Source organism: Pelobates fuscus, chromosome 3 (genome assembly GCF_036172605.1).
Source record: "Pelobates fuscus isolate aPelFus1 chromosome 3, aPelFus1.pri, whole genome shotgun sequence".
Classification (NCBI taxonomy): Eukaryota; Metazoa; Chordata; class Amphibia; order Anura; family Pelobatidae; genus Pelobates; species Pelobates fuscus.
The window spans coordinates 183263193-183276434 of record NC_086319.1 but is presented as its reverse complement, the minus strand read 5'-3'; the positions used below and the strand labels follow the sequence as shown (position 1 = coordinate 183276434).

At 39.5% G+C, this 13242-nt stretch overlaps 1 protein-coding gene across 1 annotated transcript in view; it reads left to right on the top strand.

The window, feature by feature from the left end:
* Nucleotides 1-13242, top strand: part of CRACR2A (calcium release activated channel regulator 2A) — a 148426-nt gene that overhangs the window by 65267 nt on the left and 69917 nt on the right. Inside the window, exons 3-4 of the mRNA XM_063447792.1 lie at nt 2108-2219; nt 12186-12384. Of these exons, the coding sequence (XP_063303862.1) occupies nt 2108-2219; nt 12186-12384 (311 nt within the window). The remainder of the gene's footprint in view (nt 1-2107; nt 2220-12185; nt 12385-13242) is intronic.

Genomic DNA, 13242 nt, shown 5'->3' with positions numbered 1-13242 from the left:
CTACTGCTCGAGCTACCTACAGAACCTGAAATATATCTCTGGCTGGAGTTCCCCCCTTGGGTGACCTTTCATCAGAGAGCCTTAGTATCACATATAGCTCTTGCGGCCAGGGCACTTATAGCACTTAATTGGAAATCCAGCACCTGCCCGACAAAACAGGCATTAGTAGATAAAATAAACCTTCACTATGCATACGAACGTATGGCAATCCTTTCTGTGGGTGCTAACTGTACAACATCCAGGATATGGGAACCCTGGGAAGCTCTCTTCCCCTCAAAACTGGGGGGCAGCAACCCTAACAACAGGAGTATTTCGAGTAACTCTCCTCACATGACACGTTCTTACCAGCTAAGTCCACAATAACCTACTACTCACTGATTACCTGATATTCTACTGTGTATTCTTGTTAGTTTTTTTTTGTTTTTTTTCTTTTTTCTTTTTGTTCCTTTTGTTTATCTCTGTTTTAGATGTTTAACTCACACAAGGTAACGGACAAACTAACTCGTTAGCTTATCAAAGAAACACTGTTACCATTAAGGTATCCACTACATGTGTGCATGCAACGCTTCAGACTCCCCCTCCGGCCAGCTCCGGTACGAAGTAGGCGGCTAACGCTATTGAGTTAAAATATGTCACCTAATAACCTCTACGGGGGCACCTCACACAGAACGTACCTGTAAACATAGGTAGCTGAATCCGATTCCGAGAGATGGGGGTGGAGGGAAGGGGGAAATAAGAAAAATGGAGACTATTGTAATTTGAATGTTTATATAAATAATAGAATGGTTATGTCTCCATTAAGGCGTATGTTTTTGATATGACACAATGTGGATGTATGTATTGTAATGAAATCAATAAACTTCAATTATAAAAAAAAAAAGCATTGTGCACCTTTAAAGTGTTAGGTATGTGGCATCAATGAAATGTAAAACATCCCTGTAAAATCTGTTTCAGTTACAGGTGTACTGCTGTAAAATATTTAAATGGCTAAAGGGGGTGAATATTTCTACAAAACACTGTAAATAGGATATCATGAGCAAAACATTGTTTAAGAATACTACAGCAATGTGTTCTGTATTTTAGATACTTTTTATATTGTCCTTCAGTGCTGACTAAGGGGGCATTCAATGCAAAATGCAAACATTGTATTTAAAAAGTATTTATACATAGGATTAATCATTTTGCAAGGCATTGCAGAAAACTCAGAAAAGGAATTTAAACTTTAAGGCTATGACAGGATACCATGGCATTAAAATTAAAACAAACCTTGAGAGTATTTCCTTTCCTTTCTCCCTCCCATTAGTTTTTTCCCATCTTTTCAGTGGCTTTCTTGTCCCTAAACATGCCTATATCATACATGATATATGATCTTTGACCTGCACATGGTCTGCACTCAGAAGGGGTACATCTGCACGGCCCTGTCAAATAACTGGGAGAGCAACTGGGAGAAGGGCTGTTGTCACAGTTAGCCGTTGAGAGGCAGTGACACACTGTATGCCATATTTCTGTCCTCAGCACACAACTTCTGTACCATGCTTGACTGCCTTAAGGGCATCAAAAAGACATGGGCTTGCCTGCTGCATACCACTTACCTATGATCTAAGTGATATGAAAGTGTAAAAGACACAATGGTGAATGGAGATATGCACATTAGAAGAGCTGGGGAATGGGTACACAAGGAGGTCACGGAGAGGGCCACATTTAAGGGGTGTTATAGCTTTGATAACCTATGTCAGCAGTTTAATTTTGGAGCAAAAGTACTGAACCACATTTCTTAAACCCCTGCTGGCCAGGAACTCGTGTGATATGCTCCTCACTCTATTTGGAAATAATGACAGGTAAACATTTGACTAAAGAAGGTTAGTTTTATTTTTCATGATTTACATGTATTATCTATCTAATACAAGTAGTAAAAATGACAAATACATTTTAAAAATCAAATGTTCCTTTAAAAAAATAAATAAATATAATAGTGAAAACCAATGAAAATATTGTGTGTATTTACATTTCTCTTATTTACATAATCAAGTCCATCTAAAGGGAAGGACTTGATCATATAAATACGAGAAATTAAGATCATGTCTCATGGAAATTGCTTTTCTTTTAGAGGCTTCATGGGGAGCTCCCTCTAAGTGTAGAAGAATTGGAGAATGTCTTTGACACACTGGATGCAGATGGAAATGGCTGCCTTACGTTGGAAGAATTCACTTCAGGATTTAGTGAGTCTTTTGCATTTCTAGTACATGATGGACTCACAGTAGATTGTTAACGATACTATGTCTGTTTTTTATTACTAGGTTTTGTTGTGTTTCTATTTAAAAGTGATTGGTGTCAACTGATTTAAAGGCGCACTCCATACACCATAACCACCGGTGACTTCTTACCTGGGGTCTTCCGGGCACTGTTCCCCACCTCCTCTTCACCTTAGTGAGAAATGGAAGCTCTTGTCACTGAGGTAAGCTTGGCCATGCAGGTACCTCATTGGCAGAGAGCGATCAGCTGGTGAGCTACCCCTGTATTGGAAAGCTTAGCTTGGGAGAGAAAATGGAAGCTCCTAAACAAAAGCTGATGGCTCTCACTGAGCTGGAGAGGATCCCAGTGAAGAGGTAAAAATGTCCGAAAACGGTTTGTGGTTGTAGTGGTTATGGAGCTTGGAGTGTTCATTTTAAGGCAATTTGCAAATGAAGAAAAAAAACTAGTTAAAAATTAAACATAGTATAAATGATAATAATAAAAAAACAGCAACTCTATAATTTCCTCTACATTTCCAGGAATATTGTTTCTGCAATGTATTTACATTCTCAGCTGTGCTTCTTTGCTCCTATAGCTTTTCAAAGGAACATCTAAAAAAAATAAATCTATGCAAATAGAGGGTTCATATGATTTGTAGTTCAGCTATCATCCTTCCACCTAAAGCAATACAGCCGCTTCAGACCCAGACCAAAGTCAATCCATTCATAAAAAGCACAAGTGAAGCTGTTTGTGCAAGGTAATAGAGTCGCATCATGGCTCTGATTAGCATGTAGGTAGCTTTTTCATGATTGTTAATGCGCAAACTTTATTGTAATTGTGCACGTAAGTGACAGCTGTAAGGATTCTTTCAGATACAGCCCTATTAGGCCTCCCATACTGTACCTCTATGTGGTGATATGCTGCATATCTGTATTATTAAAACATAAAAAGACATTGTGCAAATGGAAGGTAGGAACAGAGAAGTTTACATACCGCCCAACATTTCACATGGACAAAGAGGGACACTTTATTCTTAGGTGACTTACTAGTAACAATTTTTGTAATTTAGAACCAGAACAATGTATCTTATTTACCCGAACTCATTTCTAAATGCATTTATTGTAGTTTAAAGACATATTACTGTGAGTATCATTGATGTGGAGTTCTATTATATGCTCAGACACACCAACGATATGGAACTCTTTAAAATAGCATAGTAAAGAGGGATAGAGGGATTGGGCTGAAATTAGGGACTGTCCTTTTCTAAATAGGGACACTTGGGAGGTATGGACTTAGGTAGAACGCGCAGAATAACACATTGTACAATTATTAAAAGTAAAAATAAATAAAGTAAAATCTGTTAATATATTTTGCATGTGATTGGTTTGCCCTGTCAAGCCCTAATAATATACTTCCAATGTACCTGGTATGCAGTTTCCATAGTAATTTAACATTCAGATGTATTATTTTCTAAATCTATTTTAAAGTGCATTTTTTTAAAAGCACATGTTTCTGTAAAAAACATTTGACAAGAGAAACAAGTGCATGTTTTACAAAATGTTTAAAATATTTTCCTGATATGTGATCCCTATAAGTAGCATTCACCATGGAAACCCATAGAATGTGACACAAACAGTGTTATTTACTTAAGGTGAGAATTCAAAATGCGTTTTAAATTTAAGGTATTTATAGCTGAACCTGGAAACATTCTCTAAAGTTATTTAGCTTCCAAATCAGCTACTCTGGCCTGAAATTAAAATATTCACCTTGAATTCTTATGTTAGTGATTAATTTTGCCCGATAAATGCTCCTGTTTTACCTTCATAAATGTGGACATATATATATATATATATATGAAGGGTAATACAGACATTTCTCTATGCTAGAAATAATGAAACGGGGGCACATTATAAAGCCAAAATTGTACTTTATGAAATAATTAATAATAATTCTTCAGCTAGACATAGCGAACAGATAGTATTGATGCTATCTGACTCTTAAAGGTATACTCCAGACCCATAAAGCGTGCACATTTTGCAAAAAGTGCATCTTTCTATAGAAATTGAAACTTTTAAAACTTAACCTGCTTACACCCTCTGGCTTACAAGCAGACAACAGGTCCTATTACTTCCTGGTTTGCTTAGCTTAGCAGAGCTAAACTCAACAGTTTTTTTTCAGAGCATTTTCTCATTCAACTGCATTGGGAAGTCTGTGATTGGACAGACACATAACGTTTGGGAGGAGTTACAGTTGCAAGAAAAAGTATGTGAACCTTTTGGAATGATATGGATTTCTGCACAAATTGGTCATAAAATGTGATCTGATCATCATCTAAGTCACAACAATAGACAATCATAGTCTGCTTAAACTAATAACACAAAAAGAATGAAATGTTGCCATGTTTTTATTGAACACACCATGTAAACATTCACAGTGCAGGTGGAAAAAGTATGTGAACCCCTAGACTAATGACATCCCCAAGAGCTAATTGGAGTGAGATGTCAGCCAACTGGAGTCCAATCAATGAGATGAGATTGGAGGTGTTGGTTACAGCTGCCCTATAAAAAAAAAAACACACACCAGTTCTGGGTTTGCTTTTCACAAGAAGCATTGCCTGATGTGAATGATGCCTCGCACAAAAGAGCTCTCAGAAGACCTACAATTAAGAATTGTTGACTTGCATAAAGCTGGAAAGGGTTATAAAAGTATCTCCAAAAGCCTTGCTGTTCATCAGTCCACGGTAAGACAAATTGCCTATAAATGGAGAAAGTTCAGCACTGCTGCTACTCTCCCTAGGAGTGGTCGTCCTGTAAAGATAACTGCAAGAGCACAGAGCAGACTGCTCAATGAGGTGAAGAAGAATCCTAGAGTGTCAGCTAAAGACTTACAAAAGTCACTGGCAAATGCTAACATCCCTGTTAGCGAATCTACAATATGTAAAACACTAAACAAGAATGGATTTCATGGGAGGATATCACAGAGGAAGCCACTGCTGTCCAAACAAAACATTGCTGCACGTTTACAGTTTGCACAAGAGCACCTGGATGTTCCACAGCACTACTGGCAAAATATTCTGTGGACAGATGAAACCAAAGTTGAGTTGTTTGGAAGAAACACACAACACTATGTGTGGCAAAAAAGAGGCACAGCACACCAACATCAAAACTTCATCCCGACTGTGAAGTATGGTGGTGGGGGCATCATGGTTTGAGACTGCTTTGCTGCGTCAGGGCCTGGACGGATTGCTATCATCGAAGGAAAAATTAATTCCCAAGTTTATCAAGACATTTTGTAGGAGAACTTAAGGCCATCTGTCTACCAGCTGAAGCTCAACATAAGATGGGTGTTGCAACAGGACAATGACCCAAAGCATAGAAGTAAATCAACAACAGAATGGCTTAAACAGAAGAAAATACGCCTTCTGAAGTGGCCCAGTCAGAGTCCTGACCTCAACCCAATTGAGATGCTGTGGCATGACCTCAAGAAATCGATTCTGTCAGGGTACCTGAAGCCTCTACCTCTAAGAGAGGTAGAGACTTAGAAGTTTATCCGTCCGGACGGCATGTCTCCTCGGTTCCTCGCGGTTCACCCGGTCTTGCAAACGCCGGCCGCGAGGGAGCCACTTCCTTTTATAGCAGGAGGCTCAGAGGCCGACGTCATGACGCCAACCCGGAACACCCTGTCACTCAAATCAGTGGAGACGAATCAGGACTCGCCGGAGGCGTGTCTTCTCTTCCTAACCAGCATACTTAACAGTGGCTATCTCATTCACTCATTGCCCTGTCGTGGTTCTAGTCCGCCTAGTCACACAGTGCTTTGTTATTCTCTTGTCTTTTGGTTCCGACCCGGCTTTGATATTTACTCTCCTGTCTTTCTGTTATCCTTGACCCGGCTTGTCTCTCGCTTACCTGTCTTCTCGTTCCCTCGACCTCGGCTTGTCTCTGACCATTCTATCGTAGTTATACGTTAAGTCCGGCCATTCTAAGGACCGGTATACGTATCTGCTACTCTTTGTACTCTGCGTGTTGGATCCCTGACCCGATCCTGACATTACGACAGGGCCATGGATCCTGCAGGTACAAATTGTCAGCTTGGTTCTCCTGATCCTAGGTTTGACGCCATGGATCATAGGATGGATCAGATGGCTCTAGCACTACAGGCGCTGCTGTCTCGTCCTATTAATCCACCTGAAGAGATGCGTAATATGTCTGCTTCTTCTGTGGGTTCAGGGCTAGAGGTAGCTACTGTAGGTGCTTCTTCCCGAGTTACCCCACCTGTACGTTATGCTGGTTCCCCTGAAAGGTGTCGTGGCTTTTTGAACCAGATTAGTATTCATTTCGAACTACAGCCTCGTTCATACCCTACTGATAGGGCAAAAGTGGGATTTATTATTACCTTACTCATTGAGAAAGCTCTGAGATGGGCTAATCCGTTGTGGGAGAATGATAATCCATTAGTCTATAACTATAATGCCTTTGTAGCTGCTTTTAAAAGAACTTTTGATCCCCCTGGCAGGAGGGTCAATGCAGCCAGATTACTGTTGCGCCTTAGACAAGACAACCAAACACTTGTGGATTACGCACTAGAGTTCAGGTCTTTGGCGGCAGAGGTAAAATGGAATGAACAGGCCTATATAGACGTATTCTTTGATCTCCAAAGATTTCTGGTGGCCTTCGCTACGGAAGGATATTAAGGATTTTATCGGAGTTTGTGTGGTCTGTACTAAAACTAAATTACCGCATTCGCTTCCTTGTGGTCTCCTGCAGCCTCTGGAAATTCCTGGCAAACCTTGGTCCTGTGTGGCAATGGACTTTATTGTGGATCTGCCTGTTTCTAAAAAGCACACTGTTATCCTCACCGTAGTCGATAGGTTTACCAAGATGGCACATTTCGTACCGTTGCCTAAACTCCCGACTTCTCCTGAATTGGCGGAAATCTTTGCTAAAGAAATTTTTCGCTTGCATGGGATTCCCTCGGAGATCACTTCTGATAGAGGTTCCCAATTTGTTTCACGCTTCTGGAGATCATTCTGTTCTCAATTAGGCATCAAATTGAATTTTTCCTCCGCCTATCATCCTCAGTCTAACGGAGCTGCCGAGCGTACCAACCAGAAGATTGAGCAATACCTACGTTGTTTTGTTTCCGAACACCAGGACGATTAGGTCGGTTTGATTCCTTGGGCGGAGTTTGCGCACAACAATCTCGTTTGTGACTCTACGCATTCAAGCCCCTTCTTCATGAACTATGGCTTTCACCCATCTATTCTTCCCTCGGTTTCTCCTTCCCAAGGAGTGCCGTCGGTTGATGTCCATGTGGCCAATTTGAGGAAGTTGTGGGATCAGACTCGACAGATTCTTCTACACAATTCTATGCTGGTTAAGAAACATGCTGACAAACGTAGAAGGGCGGCTCCGAATTTTGTTCCAGGCGATAGAGTTTGGTTGAGTACTAGGAATATTCGCCTTAAAGTTCCTTCCATGAAATTCGCTCCTCGTTATATTGGCCCCTACAGGATCTTGACTCGAATTAATCCAGTGGCGTATCGTCTAGCTCTCCCAGCCGCTTTACGCATCCCAAACTCCTTTCACATGTCATTGCTGAAACCTCTAATCTGTAACAGATTCTCCTCCACAATCGCCCCTCCGCGCCCTGTTCAGGTGGAGGGTCAGGAGGAGTATGAGGTTAACTCCATTATTGATTCTCGTGTCTCCCGGGGGAGAGTTCAATATTTGGTTAACTGGAGGGGTTATGGTCCTGAGGAGAGGAGTTGGGTACCACAAGAGGATGTTCATGCTCCTCACCTTCGCAGGGCATTTCACTCTCGCTTTCCATCTCGCCCCGGCTCCTTCCGCCCGGTGGGCGTATCTGAGAGGGGGGGTACTGTCAGGGTACCTGAAGCCTCTACCTCTAAGAGAGGTAGAGACTTAGAAGTTTATCCGTCCGGACGGCATGTCTCCTCGGTTCCTCGCGGTTCACCCGGTCTTGCAAACGCCGGCCGCGAGGGAGCCACTTCCTTTTATAGCAGGAGGCTCAGAGGCCGATGTCATGACGCCAACCCGGAACACCCTGTCACTCAAATCAGTGGAGACGAATCAGGACTCGCCGGAGGCGTGTCTTCTCTTCCTAACCAGCATACTTAACAGTGGCTATCTCATTCACTCATTGCCCTGTCGTGGTTCTAGTCCGCCTAGTCACACAGTGCTTTGTTATTCTCTTGTCTTTTGGTTCCGACCCGGCTTTGATATTTACTCTCCTGTCTTTCTGTTATCCTTGACCCGGCTTGTCTCTCGCTTACCTGTCTTCTCGTTCCCTCGACCTCGGCTTGTCTCTGACCATTCTATCGTAGTTATACGTTAAGTCCGGCCATTCTAAGGACCGGTATACGTATCTGCTACTCTTTGTACTCTGCGTGTTGGATCCCTGACCCGATCCTGACAGATTCACACCAGACATCCCAAGAATATTGCTGAACTGAAACAGTTCTGTAAAGAGGAATGGTCAAGAATTACTCCTGATCGTTGTGCACGTCTGATCTGCAACTACAGGAAACGTTTGGTTGAAGTTATTGCTGCCAAAGGAGGTTCAACCAGTTATTAAATCCAAGGGTTCACATACTTTTTCCACCTGCACTGTGAATGTTTACATGGTGTGTTCAATAAAAACATGGCAACATTTCATTCTTCTTTGTGTTATTAGTTTAAGCAGACTGTGATTGTCTATTGTTGTGACTTAGATGATGATCAGATCACATTTTATGACCAATTTGTGCAGAAATCCATATCATTCCAAAGGGTTCACATACTTTTTCGTGCAACTGTATAAGAGGAGGCTTTGCAAACGGCTGCAGACAAGAGAACAGCAGGCTTTGCAAGCTGTTTTTAGATATAATATATATATATGATTTTATGATAAACATTCTAACACAAGTTGTCAGAGGCACATACAAGGTTTGCTTTGAAATGCCCTTATACATGCACCCTGTCCCCATTTTCGGACCCTACCTACACCTGTGAGTGAATTAATTTGGATTAGCTCTTGAAAATAACATGACAACTAAATCCTTATTATTACAACACAAATCTGATATTTTGTCATTGAGTTTTCAATTTTATATACTATAAATAAAGTTTAGTTAGTAATATAAAATATAAAATAAGTTTTACTTTGGAAACAATGGGGGTGGAATATATCAGTCTCTTCCTTTCTGGCAATACGGTAGGTATGGAAGGTAGTGTCAGGAAGCATCACCTATGGTAGTCTTCTGAAGCTTAGGGCAATATGGAGGGAGAAAAAGGAGTGAGAAGACACAAATATAGTGTAGTATATTAGACTGCTGGTGATAGTAAATAAAGGAAAATTGCACTTACAATTTTCTGGAGCTTATATTCAGCTCCATATATTTCCGCCTAGAAGGTACGATCTATAGATATGATGATGGTCTTGGTGCACTCACAAAGGCGTCTATAGGGTATATAAGGGTGTTCCTTTACTAAGTAGCAGCAAAGCAGCAAGCAAGTATCCTCAGTGCATAGGAGGCAAGATAAAAACACAATATAGTGCTCTCTGTATGGTCCAAAATAAAACTGGAATTAGAGAAAGGAGGTATATTCACAAGCGAGGAGCAAATTAAATATTGCTCAGTATAGAAGGCGTAGATGGAATAATCCCCACCAAGGATATCACTTGCGAGTCCTCAGGACTAGGATAAAGCTATTGGATGTTTACAAGGATAGGGTAGGAGGCTACGAGGCTCCAAATAGCATAAAATGGCTATCTTTATTGGAGACAAATAGAATAAAAACAATATAGCAAAAAGGCTTTTTAAAATACTAATGCGTTTCACCTGTTAGCAAGGCTTTTTCAAAGTGTTACAGTATGAAGGGCCTATCCTGTTTAAATAGCATTACAATTAGTGACATCATTGTAATTAGTGACATCATTGATCATGTGACAAAAACATTCAGTAGAATATCGGAATAATAAAAGTCAAATTAGAAATAGAAACATAAAATAGATATGAGCTTAGAATCCTAATAGTATAAAAGTTTTGTAAAGAATATAAAATAAATTTAAAAGAAATTAAAAAGAGAGGGATGGCTTCAAGGTGGGCACCAAGATGGCCACCAGGATATGTTACTTGGGGACACCAAGATGACTGGGGCAGAGGCACAAATATTTAATCAGTTAGCCAACTTGGGTATATTTGAAAGTGATTGGGTAGATGAAGGGAGCAAGTCCTTTATGAAAGCAAGCATTTATTACTCTGAGTTCTGCGAACTACAGACTCAGAGTTTCCAAAATGGCAGCTGCAACCTTGTCCATATGATCGGCCGGGTTGAGTCGCCATGGAGATCATATCGCGCCGGTCTCCTAACTAAGAGGAGATCGGGGAAACCACTGAGGGGAGGAACTACAGGAACAATGGGGGACGTGACCCGTGCCACGTGACCAGCCGGGTCGTGTCACCATAGCAACCCCACTTTCCCGATCTCCTTAGAGTAGAAAGGGGAAGGCACTGAACTAAGGGGAGGAAAGACCTCCCACCACATGGGTCTGTGGGTAATGTAGTTCAAGGGAGGGGGGGAAATAGAGATACTGGGAACTATACAGGAGGAGGGGAAATATATATATATATATAAAACACGTATAAAAAACAGGAAGAATGGATAAAAGAGAAATATAACAAGTAATCTATGTGAAATAAAAATACAAAGAGGGAAGAGTGAAAATCTGATAAGAATACACGTAGGAGGAATATATAAGATAAAATGCAAATATGTGGAGAAAATATCCATAATTGTAAAACAATCTGGATTAAAAGGAAAACAACCATAATTTAAAATATATGAAATACAATAAAAAATATGAAATAAGAACATACATAGTAAAAACACTGATAGATGCATAAAAATTACACAGAATGTTAATCTTTGGTTATATACTAACAGAAATTTGCAGAATATTTAAAAGGTCACGTCTGACTTTAGAGGTGTCAAGGCTAAAGACTGGCTGGTACATAAAAAAAAATTACATAAAAAGTACATATTAAGAATATTTTTACAGGAAACTACCTTCCATACCTACCGTATTGACAGAAAAGAAGAGACTCTGGTTTCTGGGAAGTTCGAGCAGTCCAAAATACAAGCACTGATTTATTCCACCCCCATTGTTTCTAAACTAAAACTTAGTTTATATTTTATATTACTAACTAAACTTCATTTATAGCATAGAAAATTGAAAACTCAATGACAAAATATCCTTCCCACCTTCAAGCTACTCCAGGATTAAGTAGTGCTGCCCGGCCCTCGCCCCTTGTGTCAGTAAAGAGTTGGCCCCGATCTACCAGCATTGCCTTTGTGAACGACTGGTAGAACGCAATAGACGTATTGGGCACTCCTGCGCTAGAAAACAATTAGATCTTGTTAGGAAGTCTTGTGTAAAAAAAATCAGGTCCCAGGTGAAAATGAAAAAAAAAAAACAGATAAGCAAAACAAATCTACTATAACTTGGCAAAGAGATGAGGCCATGACCATTAAATGACATAGCCTTGACTTGATCATTTCACACGGGAACATTTTAATCAGTCTATTGTCATGACCTAGACATCTTATGTATGCTAGGACTAAAAGTTAAGGTTGGACATGACTTAGTAAGGCCTTGACTTGGTGTCACACTAACCTAGGACAAGATAGTGTCTTAGCATCTAAACATATAATGCGTTGAATCTGGGTAAAAGGTCATTTATTAAAGAAACATGGTATGAAAATCAATATTCTCCATTTCTAACATCTTGACAGTTTACAAAGTCTCTTAAGGACAATGTACACAGTTTAAAAAATTCAACTTTTCGTTCTAAAACTTGTAATATTTACACATGCACATAACAGTATCCATACGTAATGATAAATAAATAAACTTGCAAATAATACAGGAAACACATTGCATGATTTCAGGTGAATTTTTGTTCGGAAACCAGATCTCACCAAAGGCAACAACCGACGGGGAACTTGCTGAGCAGCTGGAATTTCAGAATGCTTATCAAACTAAATGGGAGGAATTTGCACAAAAAGCAGAAGATGATGACAATGAAGACGAAAATGCCCAGTTCTACAACTTGATTGACAGTTTAGGAGCAAACAAAGTTTTAGAGGAGTAAGTAACGCAATCATCTTTGAGCTGTATCCATATCATACTCACTCATTTATTTGAACACTCAAAGCACCATAACCACTACATATTGTTGTTTGTCTAACTGTTTATGATTATGAGTGTTTTGACTAAAACAGGAACTCTTTCCAGCACCCAAAGCTTGACTACTCATTTGTCTTTTTGACAAAATGGAAGTTTAATTTCCACATGAAGACAAAAATGGATAGGGAAGCATTAGGTGAGCAGTGAAAGGGGTAACCGTTGGTTATTAATTCACAAAAGAACAAAAAAAAGTTGCTCAAACCTATAATTGTCAATTAAAACTTAACATTTAATAAATCAGTTAAAAAAGTAAAAAAGTGTATATTTAAATTATCTGAGATGATATGCCATCTCTTAAGAAGCACAAGATAAAGTATTAATATGGGTAAAGAACTTTAAAAAAAAAAAAAAAAGAGGAGTTGAACAATAATAACACTAAGGAATAATATATCCTGCAAAAAAAATAAAAAAATAAAATAAAACATAGAAGAACACAGCTAGCCAGGCTATGCTCTAAGCATAACGAGTAAATATAAACACTATCTGTAATTCACATTGGTAAGTACATTTTAAGAAAGTGATTTCAAAATTGCAACAGTATCCATTTAAGCAGCACTACCCTTGATACTGAGAATGCTTACCAAAGTGAAATGTAATAATCAGAAAAAAATAAAACTTAGCAGGATAACAAGTCAAAATAAAATTGGTAAGTTTGCAATAAGATTGTGAACTATTTTGTGCCTACGTGGGCACCTTTGCTAAGTAGCAAAGTCTAATCTGACTAATCTAGACAAAGCAAACATAAATAGCAATTCTTAT